We start from the raw sequence: 15240 nt of genomic DNA, 5'->3' as shown, positions 1-15240 counted from the left end.
CTGAACAATTCTTTTTTAATTTTGTACCAGAAAGAAACTTACTTTCAAAAGCATATGTTTCTCACTAGGCGTTAGATACATTTTGTTCTCATAGTAGTCCACACACAAATTCACAATATCTGCAAGCAGTTCTTCATAGCCAACGATCACCTCCAACTGCTGCTGTAAGGACTGGAAAAAAAGAAGAAAAGGATATTAGTCAACTAGTTATACTCCCTGGGGAACAACAGTTAGTACCAAACTGGAAGAGTTTTCTTTTAATAGTTTTGTAAAGCATTGGGTACGTTAAAAAAAGTCAATGAAAGCTTACTTGTGTTATCTTGTTGTGGTTTGCAAGGAACATGGAGAGGTTCTGGGATTCTTGAATGGACTGAGGATCTGCCATTTTCCGCAGAAACTGAGCGGCTCTTTGAAAACAGAAGAAAAAACAGCATTTCCCTTCAGCAGGACTGCTTGTAACCAAATCTGTCCCCTCTTAACAGAAAGACACTCGTCCCCAAATCTACAAGGGAAACTGTAAATTGTCAGCACATCTCTAATTGCCAGTACAGTGGTATATTATTCACTGCTCGTACAGGATTGTCAACCTCAGTGCATCTCCCATCTCCAAACTCCTGAATCAAGCAGAAAGAGAACACAAGAGAAAGAGACAGCCAGTACTTTTTTGCCACAGCTTTACAAAAGCAAGTTATCCAAACACAGACTTGAAAAATCTGTATCAAGAGCCTGTTTCATAAAACATAAAGGGAAGATTTAGGCAAACAGCTGAAAATACAGGTGAGAGTTCACTATAAGAGAGATATGGACTTAATTAATCCCAAATTCCCACTGCACCTTAGTTAAAAGACTCAATCCAACCCAACACAAAAACCATTGGGATATCTCTCAACTGATGCGGGCAGCAGTGGCTCTGTAGACCCAAGCCATGCAACAACTCAGGAAAAGTCAGCCTGCCAGAAAACAGAGTTTGTCCTCCAGAAGCATGTCTCCAAAGAAAAAAAACACGCAAACCAAGTAAGTTTAACAGGTCTCCAGGCACAACAACAACTACAAAAGGTAACTACTGGTAAAGGTAGAAATGAAATCTCATGTAAGTGGAAGCAGCACAGATCAAATTGGCTAGTCATTGCCTGAATAGTTTTTATGAAAGACCACAGATGCTACAGCTGGCACAGACTAGCTTCCCCTGCTGCTCTGACCACCGTGTTCGACGAAAGACACCCAATACCATCTGGCAGCTCAAGCACAAAACTTGGCCACTGATATCCCACCCTCCTCTCCTCTCTGCTACACCTGTGATCACAACCACCTTGAATGGCAAAGCTGAAATGTCTTAAGAACAAGTGTAACAACTCTCATCTACAAATGTCAAAAGTGGATGCCTAGGACAGGATACGACAGGATAGGACAGAACAGAAGTGCCAGAAGCAACCAGAAAGCCAGTTTCCTCTCAAACTTAAAAAGAAAAGCTTTATTGAGCTAAATATACTCATTACATTTAGTGTACACTGCATCCCTAGTCTCAAGGTAATCTGTCCCACACATGAAGAGACTACTTTTGAAGAGAAAGCTGTCAGAAAAAGAGCAACTGCTGCCACCTCGTGGGGAGGCCTGTATCCTGGCAGCAGAAACCCGGCTCCTCTTGCTCCTTGCCACTTACCGCTTGTAGGCTGAATGGTCATTCTTCACGCTGCACTTCATATTTTTCAACTCATCCAATACCGCAAACATGTTGATGAATTTGCCCAGCGTGATCAGATATGCTTCAGACACGAAATCCTTCCTCCTTTCTGCGTGGCACAAGCGTCTCACCTCCCCACAAAATCGTTCAATCGCATTTCTCTAATGGGGTAAAAAAGAGAAGAAATAAGGAATAAAAGCCATGAGATTTCCAGGAAAAAAGTTTCATCGTGTAACTGGAGCCAGTCCAATGAAAAGTGCCACTGAAGCAGAAAAATGTTTAAAGCATGCAAAGCTAACAAGGCGTCAGCACAGACTTTCCAGCTCCACCTCTGTGTACTTGCTGTGTGCTACAAGTGTCACCAGTGATTTTTGCCACAGAGCTTCCTGGCACAAGGGGCAAAGTTATTCTTTGCAAATTGAAGTCATAAAAGTTGAAAATCCCTTTGAAAAAAGTGATTTCATCTTCTTCAGTGAGAGAGCGTACATGCATTAAGAGGCAGATTGTAGGTATATTCTCTTAAAACAAAATACCCCACAGCACACTGATTAATAGCAGTACGTGCCAACTTGCAAAATCATCCTGCCACATGTTTGTTTGAGGGCTTATGTCCAAGAGCACATCAGGGCCATCTGAGATAAAGATTACAAGTACAAAAAAACTAGTTTAGAGCACTAATCTCCTTAAACAAAAGGAGATTGTTGGTAGTCAGTAAGATCCGCCAGTTGGGGAAGAGGACAGGAAACGTGCATTTCATTCAGTCTCCTCTTCCTGTGTGCTTGGGGGCTCTAGCTGCTCTGGCTCCCACCGATTAATGCCTGGAAACATCCTCAGTCCATTGATATTCAAATGGCAAGCTGCCAGCATGGGAGGAGAAAGCAAGACAGACTGCTTTTCTCCAGTGCCCCGTGTAGCTTGGGTGGCTGGCGGGTCACGACAACTGGGTGAGCTTGCCTCAGTTATGAATTTCCATAGCAAAGTTGCACCTGCTGCTCTGGTGTCCAGACTTGTGGATCCCTCACTCCCCAACAAATGGTTTCTGTGCCAAGACGCTTTTATATATACATGTGAAACATATTATTTTTCTATTTCCTTTCTTCCTAAAGTGCCAGAACTGTCCCCATGTGCTACCTAGGGACCATATGCAGTTATCTTTGATTTTATGCTGAAAGTCTTAATGGAGATTGCCTGAAGTTTTTAAGATAAGCATTACAAATTCTGCCCTTCTGTGAGACAATATGCGTTAGTGTTTTTTTTTCCAAGTATAATGACTAGGTTAGGTATCTGAGCATACAATATCAAGCATACAAAACAGGAATATAAAAATACAAGCCTACTGACAAATTTGTTTCCATTCCATTTACCTGAAAATACATAAAATTCATCAGTTTTGTGACTTCTGGCTCCAGAACTTCCACAGTTTTCTCATAAATTTCTACTCTGTTAGGCTGCTCATTGCACTTGACCTGAGGACAATTAAAGAGATATTACACTTGGAACTTTTCCTGATAAAGCCTCAGAAACTAAGATCCCCAATGACAACTTGAGAAAACATATTATCATCCTAAAGAGACAAACTTAAGGCATAAATTGCCGGTTTGGCAATTTTATGCTAGTCTTCTAAGATTGTATGTGTTTAAAAAAAAAATTCTAAGATTTTTCTCTCTGTTACAAATAGAGAGAAAATCTCACGGCAAATAATTTAGTGTTCAAACACCTCTGTATCGTTAGGACAATATTCTTTCCACCTTATTAAGTCACTTGCTGAAAGTCATATGCTAAAATAGGGCCAAAACCAGAAATTAAAACAGATTACCTGATTTCCAATCTAAATATTTAAACCACAGGATAATCCTTCCTTGCATTTCAGTACAAAAATAACTGCATTACAAACTCCTTATAAATCAGGCAGGTGTCAGATTGTGGCTATAATATTCTTCAGTTTTCTGATGCATCTTAATATTCTTCCCACCCCACCCCTATACAACCATTCCCAGACACCTGAGGCTGCCTGTGGACTTCTCACCTATTCACAGGGTCTTAATTTGCATACAGGTCAATAAAACACTGCATAGCTCTGACATTCAGAAAATTACTACCTAGGATGTCTAGAAACTTAAATGTTTTAACTTTAAAAAGAGACCAACTAGACCCTAAGTGCTAAAAGACACTATGGCATGCCCAGCTTGCCTATTCATGAGTCAAGAAGACGACAACAAGACAGAAGTTCACAAAATGCACAACAGTTTAATTTGCATCCTTTACCTGAGGAATGGCTCTTGAGCAGCTTCTCCATGTGTATAACATGACTGCGTATTCCTGACCCTCTTCTAGCATTTCATTCTGTAAGAAAGACACTGGGCATAATTAAGCATTGTAATACAAAGGGTTAAATCCACTGGTCTTAACATCATTCCAAAACCTTGTCCAAACAAACCTATTTCTCTTATCAGAATGTATATGTACAAACACAAATATATTGCAAGCTGAATGATACATCATACTGTATGTATGTAAAATAATATTACCATAATTCATAGCCTCATCTGGCATTTTATATGTATTAGACCTGACCAGTTACTGATGTCCAGCTTGGCTATAACCCAACAGCTACAAAAAATATCATTTATTCTCAGTCATCTGTTTTAGCACCCAACCTAATTCTGAGAGAATTCACATCATCATCTTCATACCGTAAGCCAACAAACATCTACCAGATCACCAATCAACAACCGCAGCAATTATGCCTACCTAATGACAAAAATGACCTCCTCAGATCATATTTTTTTTTGTGTCGTTCTTTCTTCCCAAAACTAAAGACACTGCAATCTAGAAATAAAAATGCTAATCTGAGATGGGGGGGGGGGGGGGGGAATATTTGTTTTTCTTTTTAAACTCCGGTACTGCAGGTGGAATGGTCAAGGATGAAAGAGTCAGCACATGCAGAGCAATATCCTTTTTTACATGTCAAAGGAGAGGGCCTACATCTCCAAACAATCAAAACAGGCTAAGGAGTTGTCAGATAATTTTAAGAGTAGATTGGTGTAAATTTACATAATTTTCAGTAGCATGTAATCAGGTGCTTAACCTGCTCATTCAACTCTTTCTGAACTGGCTTCTAGAATTACAAGACATATCATTCCTTATTTTCCAAGAGTGCATGAAACAACGACAAGTTCAGTACAGACCAGTGCTTGCAGCCTGCAAGTTCCTGCAGCACCACCATCAGAGATGGATGGAGTTACTAATATGAAGTCTTATCTTATACTGTGGAACTGTTAAAAACCACAGACTACCTTAACAAAAACATGCCAATAAATGACCAACATACACACTCCACAGTGAGGAAGCCAACAAAACCCTTCAACACCAGTAAACTGACAGAGAAGTGGTGGATATTTGGGAGGATGGAAGGTAATATTTCACTCAAGTTACAGCAGTTAGCTGTCAATACAACCAATTCACCTCAGAACAATGGAAAAATGCACAATGAAAGCAAGAGACTTTTAAGCAACACTGTCTGATCAAGAAGAAAGACCATTTAAAAATTATCAAGAAGTACATGTATGAAAAAAAGAAAAGCCATACACTTTTTCATCTCACTGCCTCCTGGAAGTGTTGTAGGTTACCTGGTTTCTGGTTTTCTGTGATCACAATTCTTATAATGAAATGCAACAAGATACGTTCCTCTCCTTTTACTCCAAGTTAACACAAAAGTACACATCTGAACATCTACTTACCATGCTAGAATGGACAGTAGCTTGCTCAATGTATCTTGCAATGCCAGTGACAAATGCATTTCTGTCTTCAAAATTAGTGTTGAAGTTTGGCTGCAGAGAAAGCAAAATGTAGAATTTAATGCTTGGTAGGGAAAAAAAATATATATATTGCAAATTAAACACACTTTGTTTTGATCGTTTTTTGTTTTTTTTTAAAAGCACATACTTTTTTTCTTAACAGCAATGGGGAATGGAAAAATTCTGCAAGGACAACACACCTGGTAAAGCAAAGATGATGGCGGGGGTTCAATACACGGTTGCTGATCTGGCAATGGTAACTCTTCCAAGAGATCCACATTGGACAAGGCATCCTCCAGTGTTACTTGAGCAGTCATTTTGCACCTGGTTAAAAAATACATGCGTACATATAGATATGTATACACACATACATATATGTTATTATACCCACAGAAAACAAATGAGTAATATGCAGAGCAAGGAGCAACTTATGTTGTGGGAAATGTGCAGTTTCCCTTCAACCATAACAGAAGGGAAACAGTCAAACTGAAACCCATCTGGTTTTAGTACACAAGTTCAAAAAAGACTTTTAGGACTAACATCCTCCTTACTTTTATGAGTTGAGAAATGTTCCTCTTCCCCCATGGACACGCACCAGAAATACACAAAAAATAGAGGAAAGGGTGACATCTATCTAACACACAGTAAAGAAAGGAAGACTGCTATGTAACCTTCTCTGGTTAAACTAGAGGCAAAGTTATTCTGTGGTCTGCTTCAGTTACAATAAACACAGAAAAATCCAGTAACAAGCACAGGTATAAAACTTTCCTGTAAGGATTCAGTTTTGGGCCGACGACTCTTCAAACCCTTATCTACAGATAAGGATACTACCAGCCCATCTTCAGGAGATCTGGCTGTCACAAGGTGCTGGCAGTCTCCACTGTTTCATGTTCTAGGACATCCAGATCCTCTTTGAGTAGAAAGTCATGAGAAGCACAAAACCCCTCAGGGTCACGCCAAAGGTCAAAGAAAGTGTACACACACACACCCCCACACAAGAAGGTCAAAGAAAGGGTATCCCCCCCTTGATAAGCAAGACTGGCAAATTGGTAACAATGGACAAGGAGAAGGCTGAGGTACTCAACAACGTTTTTGCCTCAGTCTTCGCTGGCAACCTCTCTCCCCACACCTCTCGAGTGGATGGACCACAAGGCAGGCACTGGGAGAGGAAAGTCCCTCCCACTGTAAGAAAAGATCAGGTTTGTGACCACCTGAGGAACCTGAACATACATAAGCCTATGGGATGCGTTCCAGAGTCCTGAGGGAACTGGCTAATGTAGTTGCCAAACCACTCTCCATGACATTTGAAAAGTCATGGCAGTCAGGTGAAGTCCCCAGTGACTGGAAAAAGGGAAACATCACAACCATTTTTAAAAAGAGTAGAGAGGAGGAGCCCGGGAACTACCAACCTGTCAGCCTCACCTCTGCCCCAGGAAGATCATGGAATGGATCCTCCTAGAAGCTATGCTAAGGCACATGGAGGACAGGGAGGTGATTTGAGACTGCCAGCATGGCTTCACCAGGGGGAAGTCCTGCCTGACCAACCTAGTGGCTTTCTACAATGGAGTGACTGCATCAGTGGACAAGGGGAGAGCTACGGATGTCGTCTATCTGGACTTCTGTAAGGCCTTTGACATGGTTCCCAACAACATCCTCCTCTCTAAATTGCAGAGATATGGATTTGATGGGCAGACTGTTTGGTGGATGGTCACATCCAGAGGGTAGTGGTCAACAGCTCAATGTCCAGATGGAGATCAGTGACAAGTGGTGTCCCTCAGGGGTCCGTATTGGGACTAGTACTGTACAGTATCTTCACCAATGACATAGACAGTGGCATTGAGCGCACCCTCAGCAAGTTTGCAGACAACACCAAGCTGAGTGGTGCGACTGACACACCTGAGGGATGGGATGCCATCCAGAGGGACCTGGACAGGCTTGAGGAGTGGGCCACTCTGAACCTCATGAAATTCAACAAGGTCAAGTGCAAGATCCTGCACCTGGGTCAGGGCAACCCCCAGTATGAATACAGGCTGGGGGATGGAGGGATTGAGAGCAGCCTTGAGAAGGAGGACCTGGGAGTACTCATGGATGAAAACCTGGACATGAGCTGGCAACGTGTGCTCACAGCCCAGAAAGCCAGCGGTATCCTGGGCTGCATCAAAAAAAGCGTGTCCAGCAGGTCGAGGGAGGTGATTCTGCCCCTCTAGTCTGCTCTGGTGAGACCCCACCTGGAGTACTGTGTCCAGCTCTGGAGTCCTCAGCACAGGAAAGACATGGACCTGTTGGAGCAGGTCCAGAGGAGGGCCACAAAAATGATCAGAGGGATAGAACACCTCTGCTGTGAAGACAGGCTGAGAGAGTTGGGGTTGTTCAGCCTGGAGAAGAGAAGGCTCCAGGGAGACCTTATAGCAGCCTTTCAGTACTTAAAGGGGGCCTAGAATCATAGAATGGTTTGGGTTGGAAGGGACCTTAAAGATCATCTTGTTTCAACCCCCCTTCCATGGGTAGGGACACCACCCACTAGACTAGGTTGCTCAAAGCCCCATCCAGCCTGGGAAGATGGGGACAAACTTTTTAGCAGGACCTGTTGCCATAGGACAAGGTGTAATCGCTTTAAACTAAAAGAGGGTAGATTTACACTAGAGAGAAGGAAGAAATTTTTTACAAAAACTGGGCAGTGAAACACTGGAACAGGTTGCCCAGAGAGGTGGTAGATGCCCCATCCCTGGAAACATTCAAGGCCAGGCTGGATGGGGCTCTGAGCAACCTGATCTAGTTGGAGATGTCCCTGCTCATTGCAGGGGAGTTTGGACTAGATGATCTTCAAAGGTCCCTTCCAACCCAAACTATTCTATGCTTTATGATCTCCATAAACCTCTAACTGCTGCCACTGCATGGAGGATTTGAATCAAGAACGGCAACAAGAAGAAATTTTAGGAAGAAAGCATGGGATAGTACAACTCAATCATCCCCTTTTGTATAATGATCTACTCATCTTCCTCGGTGAAGTAAAAAAATGCTCATTTTTAAGGTAACACCTCTAATCAAGCTGTCTCTTTTTTTCTATAGGGCTTTGCAAGTTATTTTCCCACATTTACCAGAGTAAAACAATGCACCTACTGTGAAAGGAGGAGTCAAGCACTGCCCTTGGCTCTAACCAGGAAGGCAGGAAGACCAAGCACTGCACTCTGGAGGAGCAGGACCCTGCCTAGCACATGTCACCCCCACGGAGCCGTGACATCCCCACGTGCAGGGGAAGATGAGCAGATCTCGCCGCAGCTTTGCTGATAGCTCACCATCAGATTCCCAGGACAGGCTGGCAATCCCACCATTTGCTGCACTTGTAGTGGCCTGGCAGAAAAACCTCCTCACTTTCTCTTACCTAATTATGGTTTCCTGGGGAAAGCCCCACAAAACAACAGCTTTACCACCAAGAAGAGGCTCAGCTGACAAAAAAGAACCAAAACCCAAAGCAAAGGGAAGGAAGTAGCCAGAAGTGATTATCCATCTACCTTCAGAGAGCAACCCTGCATCCCAAGCCATCGCCACAAAGCTTGACGTACCAGATATGGAGAGAGCTCACCAACAACTTCAAACAACCACCATCAAAATGGTGCAGGGTCCTTTTGCTTCTTGAAACCCCAGCCCAAACACTTATTCAAGCCTGAGCATATCCGGTTTGGTTAAAATAAATAAATAAACACCCATAATGTGCAATTTATGATCCCTGCCAAAAAATGAGGAAGGACTGGACTGACAGGAGTGCTAGCTGGCAGACCTGCTCCGGGACGCTTGCCCAGCACCTGCTTACACCCATCTCAAACTCCTTCACAAGAACCACAGTTATTCTCAAATTAGAGAGCAGCAAAACGCAGAGTCCTCCCTTCAATAAATAAACAAATGCCAAAAAAATTCTACGTGTGAGCAAAAGTCCTGTGAAGAGGTCAGACACTCAACAGTTTTATCCTAGAGAAAATGGAAGAGAGTTGCCAATAAGTCATTTCAAATAAATAATATTTTAATTTTTGGTCTGAGTATCTATAGATCAAGCTTTAGCAAAAAAAGGAAATAACACAACACATTACTTGAATTAGTTTAACTGAGAGGCTCCTTCCAACTTGTAACTTTTCTTCCTTCTAGCCTCTCCAGCAAAGCAGAATCACCTGGCTGTGTGGCTACTGTGGGACATGTCGACGGTGGGACCAAAGGGCCCATAGTCCTCTCCCCTGCTGCAGCCCAGGACAGGCACACAGCCACTAGGCAGCTCCAAGCAAGAGCAACAGGGGCATGCTACAAAAAACTGCTCTACCCATGCTCCAAAAACCATAGCTAAAAATGGCTGCCCATTCTACACCAAAAATTACTGCACCTATTCGCACAAAGGGGAGCAGTCATTGAGTGCAAGGAAAGCGTCAACACCCTCTCCCCAATCCACACATTCCCAAAACATGGTCCATCAATGACTCAGATCCCTGCTGCAGAAGAGAGCCGGGCATTCACAAAAGCCGGGTCCTGACTTGTGTCTCCTCAGCACCAGAAGCCCTTAATCCCCTTACGTGCTATTTCAGAAAGCACACCTGCACGCTTTTGGCCTCAATATTTACAATTGCACAGGAGTGCAATCCTCCAGCATCAGCTTTCTAAATTCAGACTATCAGACATTAAAATATCTGTGGATTTTTTTTTTTAAATACTTGGAAAAAAATTTAAAAATAGAAACCAAAGCATAAGCAAAACCAAAATCCCATCTCACTTAAACTGCTATCTACTCAATAGCACAAGTCTGGAAAACCCCTGTTGCCAGGCCAGAGGCACAAGCTAAGAAACAAAAGCTCCCCGCTGCCCTCTGGGTTGTGAAGAGAAACAGGGGAAGGTGCATTTCTCCAAGCCCTTCGGCATGATTTCCCAGAGACAGATCAGCATTTTTCAAACCAGGAAAACATAAGCAATTGGGCACAGACTGTTACAAAAGCCTTCTTGTTTCAAGGTTGCTCGCTGACAGTTCCACTTTGTAATTTTGCCAAAGGGATACACATGCTCGGTGTTTCATTGGCCAAGTTCAATGCTCCTGTTCTCCAGCTTTTTCACCCTTGTACCTCACAAGACGTGAAAGAGGAAGCATCTCCTTCCTGCCTAGCTTTAAGACATTTGCAAATGTTGTGAGGGCATGATTCACCCTTCCCCTCTGCCCCAAGAAGTGAGCAGCCGAGGTTTGACAACAGCGGCAGTGGTGAAACAGCCGGAGCTTGGCCACGCTCACACCGTGTTAGCCGGAAGACAATGTCCCACAGCCAGGTGACACCACCACAAGGTCCTTGCCACATCCGCGCCTGATGTGGAAGCCCTGGGACCAGGACAGAAAAGATTTCCTTGAAGTCTGGGGGTTTTTCCCCCTTTCTTTTCTGCTGCTGTTGTTAGTAAAACCAGCTCCAAAAGATGTCTGTTTCTAGTGTACAACGATGGAGGGCTGGCAAAACCAGATTTTTTTTTCCTCCTAAGTCTCATAAAAATTAATTTAAGAAAACTAAAATTCCAAAGACAGAAAATTAGATAGCTTTGTCTCCTTAAGAGTCATTTCATTATGAGTTCTTACAGGTGAAATTACTGGGCTGGAGAGCTAATACTTTAACAGGCTCCTTTTTGGCAGAGAACATCAGAAACTTCAAAGACCTACTTAAAAAATTCAGAAGCTGCACTCTGATTAGGAGTTTAGCTAAATGAGAACAGATTAAAACGCTGTAGTCATACTGATAATTATAGTTATACTAGTAAATTTACCCAAGCTGTGAGAAGAACTTTCTTACTAAATTCTACAACGTTTCAGCTTTGAACCTACCTGAGATTTTCCAGGATGGATTTTCTCAGGTAGAAGACGTATAAGAATTATTTCTGAAATAATCCTCCTTTTCTTTTTGTTATCTTTGTACCAGGACACGTCATTACAGCAGTAAAGTCAAAATGCACTCCAAGAACACATTTTCCTGGATGTACACAACTTAATTAAATACCATTCATTATCTGACATCCTCTCTCCAGCACAGAGAATCACATATGCCAGCATGCTGTTTTGCTAAATTTTGGTGTTTGATGAGCACACCCAGCTTTCTAAGCAGGAGACAGTAGCATCTGTGCTGACTCTCAGCTCCTTTTTTTGGATTTCAAATCAAGAAAATCCTTGTCTCCTGCACAGACTAGCTTCAGCCTTACGATGCCAAGTCCCACCGTGTCCAAGGATCAGAGGTATCAATCACAGGGTTTTTAGGGAAACTTTTGAGTATGTTAGTTAATGCAGGCCACTGGCTAGCTAAAATTAAGACATCCTCCTTTTCTTTGGTTCCAAAGGAGGTGAGCACTGAGTGAGCCTGACACTGCTCAGAAGAGCTTGGGCTGCAGAGAAGCTCGCTGCGCCACCTCCATCACGTTGTCCACAAGAAAAGCAAAATAAAAAAAAGGCACCAGACCTCAAAGTCTCTTAAGCGTTGTTTACATTTTGATTTAGCTTCAGAGCTGGCTTATTATTGAAATATACTCAGACAAAAGATTTGCCACTCTTTTTAAAATGTCATAATTCTGTACTGTTGTTCAAAGCTGTGCAACTGCGTGTTATGCAGTTCTCTGCTCACAACATTGCTCTCGTATTTAGACAAGAGGAGGTCAATCCTAGTAAAAACACTGTTCTCACATCTCCTTCCTTACAGAATAATGTTGAAGTCTTTGCAAAAAATCTATATTCTTAATTCCAAGCATATTAGAAAACACCCAGCATGCACCTCTCAGCCTTGCTCTTTTAGGCCTCCTGAGGTTTCAGACTATTTGTAAAAAAAAATATGAACAAGGCAAATTATGGCAAAAAGTCTTTTGGACAAAAAAATTAAAAAGTGACCAGAAGAAATAATAAAACAGAAGGTACTGACTGAGAGAGCAAAAAGTAGAGAAAAGAGCATTAACTTCAGAATCTCTGAGAGAAAAAGGACTGCTGTAACGCCATTCATCTCTCAAGATCAAAGTTTAAAAAAATTCCCCCAAATTCTAGGGAATTAAGTAGATACAAAAAAAACTTTGAGTTTTTAAGGTTTCTTCCAGTGGCAGAGATAAGCAGGTCAAATTATTTATCAAAAAGAAGATCAAAAGGCAACTCAGGCACTCAGTCTATAAATAGCTAAAACAGGAAAATGATGCTTGATGATAGGAGATAGTTCTTACATGTGTTCAGCAACGGCACAAACAATCCAACTTGTAACTAGCAACCAAGTTTTAAAAAAATAAATGCAGCTAAAGCAAATGAACTTAGGTAACTGTAGGCTTCTTGAGACCTTGTTGTAAATGTAGAAATTACCACGCAGTTCCTCTTTAGCTTCTGCCACAATCATTTGGCCAAGACTTCCCCAAAACCAGCCTCCAACGGCCTTAAGAATCTACCCAGCTGAGCTTTAAAAAGATGTAGATTCCAACATAAAAGTTCAACCTCAAATAACTGGGTTTGATAATATCTACTTACAGGTGAAAAATAAAGCCTTTCACCATAAAAATTATCAGATGAAATTCAACGGCTGTGTTAGACAAGATCAGGAGATAACAGGGATGGTATCATGTCATCACAAAACATTTTAAAAAATAGAAAGCTATATTGAGTATCCTGAAAATACATAGATAAAGAATAAGAAGGAATTCCTTGGATAGGTACAAGTACATATGCCATTTAAATTACTTGCAAACTGGCATTATTCCTTGGACTGAGATTGTCAAGTGACCATTCCCACAGAAAACAGATAAATAGTACAATTCAGTCCTTTGGTCAAAAAAGAAAAAAAAAAAGTAGAGTATCAAGCTACAGCAAAAGCAAATTTTCTTCAAAAGACACTGATTTAGACCATTACATAGCAAGCAGAGGCATTCACTTTATGGCAATCCTTGCTCTCCTTTTTGGAAAAAGGAATAACAATACTAAACTTCCCTCAAATAAACAAAAATAATTAAAATCTAAATCCCATAGCTGACAGGCATTTTAGCTTTTGCATCACTCATTCAAAGCTTCAACAACCTGAGAACACCTAAGCACCCACACCTTGAAATCTTTAAGGATTTATCCTCGCACAACTGGTAGAGCTGTAAGCCAGCACTTGAAACATGGCGGGGGGTAATTTCCAGGTGGTTTTTACTGTCAGCGCCTTACAGCACATCTTTTGCCATACTGCTGCACACCGGAAAGATCAGGCGATGGACACAACTAGGTCTATTGCTACCACATGCTCATCTCGTGCCCTGGAAGGTAAACTTTAATGGAAAACAAAAGAAGGGTTTAGCTGATATCACGGCAAGGGGAAGACCTGAGGAGCGAGCAGGCAATGCCACGGAGAGGGAACGAACCTCTCCCCAGCACTGATATCGCATATGGACGCACAGCAGCCAACCTCGCCGCCCAGGGCACTCAAGCTGATAAGGTGAGCAAAGGCTCACCTCATTTAAGCAACGGCTCAGCTGTTCATGGGTGATGATTTCCTTTTATCATTAACCTCCAATAAAAAAAAAAGTATGAATGAGACAATGACATAAAAGATCTGCACCTTCTTCAGCTTAACTTCAGCCCAATTACCAGAATGTCCCCAATAGTCTGAGAGTAAACAAGTGTTTACTGTTCAGCTGTGTTCAGTTGGGTCCTCAAGCCACCCTGGCATAAAGTGCTGCAGCATGCTAGTAGTGGTAGATGAAAAAGCAATGGATGAAAAACTTCCCTCCACTCGTTCAATCTCACTTTTTGGATGGACTCTGAAAATGGGTGCTGAAAAATGAGACATATCCCATCTGCTCCTGAACGAACCACCAGCTGCCTAGGCTGTCCCCACAGCAGCCGCAGCAGAGCAAACCTCTCCTGAGTTTTGCTCCTGATGGGGCAAACCCCATCCTCTTCAGAGCAGCCCACCTACCGTTGCCTTCTCTTTTGACCGAACCCCTCCCTCCCTGCCCCAAACACACACACCGGTACCTCCAGCAACACTTGGCTGGGCAGGTAGGAAGAGCTAAATGGGTAAAGAGTTGAGCCACGCTGAATATCAGGGTGGGAAGAGACAGGGAAGTAGCACCACTGGCTAACCTCCCTCCGTAATTAATGAAAAGCAACAGGGAGCACAGAGAAGCACAAGAGCCCAACACAGACAGTGCAAGTGCTTTTCCTGGAACAAAGCATAAAACAAAGTCACCATTCAGATACAAAAGAGAGCACTGAAATTATCATAAACTCTTCATTTTTACAAACTGTACAAGTCAGACCACAGGGACTCATTTACTTCACCATTCTTGGACACAAGTATCACATCTCAGAAAAAACAAAATTAAGAAATTCTCAAAAGCTTATCTTTTCAGTCATTTAACCACAAGCTCCAAGAAAACCTGATGTTTAAAAGAAGCATGAATCTATTCAAAATGCAGATAGTTACACTTCAAATGGCCTGAACACAGTTCAGGAAAAACATATCCTACAGCCACCATAACTGCAGGGCAAGTTCCCACCGCCCAAGAGGAGAGGTTGGGGCCCGCCGGGTCACAAAAGGCTGGGTCAGCAGTTTGGGGCTGCAGCTGGCAGCCGGGGGCCGCAGGACAGGCTCCAAGTTGGGATCAGCAAAGCCTGACCTGTTTCTCTCTCTTCCACCACTGCGGGAGAAGTTCCCACAGTATGTTCAGCAATGTGGTAGTGCAACCGCACAAGTGGGACAAGAAGAGATGCTGCGGCAGTCCCCACCTCCTGCTGCACAGAACGGGCCACAG

General features: G+C 42.6%; 1 protein-coding gene across 4 annotated transcripts in view; it reads right to left on the bottom strand.

The window, feature by feature from the left end:
- CYFIP1 (cytoplasmic FMR1 interacting protein 1) overlaps positions 1-15240 on the bottom strand; it is an 82229-nt gene that overhangs the window by 55596 nt on the left and 11393 nt on the right. For all 4 annotated transcript variants that reach the window (XM_074607987.1, XM_074608000.1, XM_074607991.1 and 1 more), the window contains exons 2-8: positions 5679-5802; positions 5422-5511; positions 3947-4024; positions 3046-3147; positions 1661-1842; positions 311-407; positions 43-171 (exon numbers count right to left, since the gene is read on the bottom strand). In XM_074607987.1, the coding sequence (XP_074464088.1) occupies positions 43-171; positions 311-407; positions 1661-1842; positions 3046-3147; positions 3947-4024; positions 5422-5511; positions 5679-5795 (795 nt within the window). In that variant the 5' untranslated portion in view covers positions 5796-5802. The remainder of the gene's footprint in view (positions 1-42; positions 172-310; positions 408-1660; positions 1843-3045; positions 3148-3946; positions 4025-5421; positions 5512-5678; positions 5803-15240) is intronic.

Source organism: Larus michahellis, chromosome 1 (assembly GCF_964199755.1).
Source record: "Larus michahellis chromosome 1, bLarMic1.1, whole genome shotgun sequence".
NCBI lineage: Eukaryota > Metazoa > Chordata > Aves > Charadriiformes > Laridae > Larus > Larus michahellis.
The sequence above is the reverse complement of the archived record's forward strand: the minus strand, read 5'-3'. Positions and strand labels throughout refer to the sequence as shown.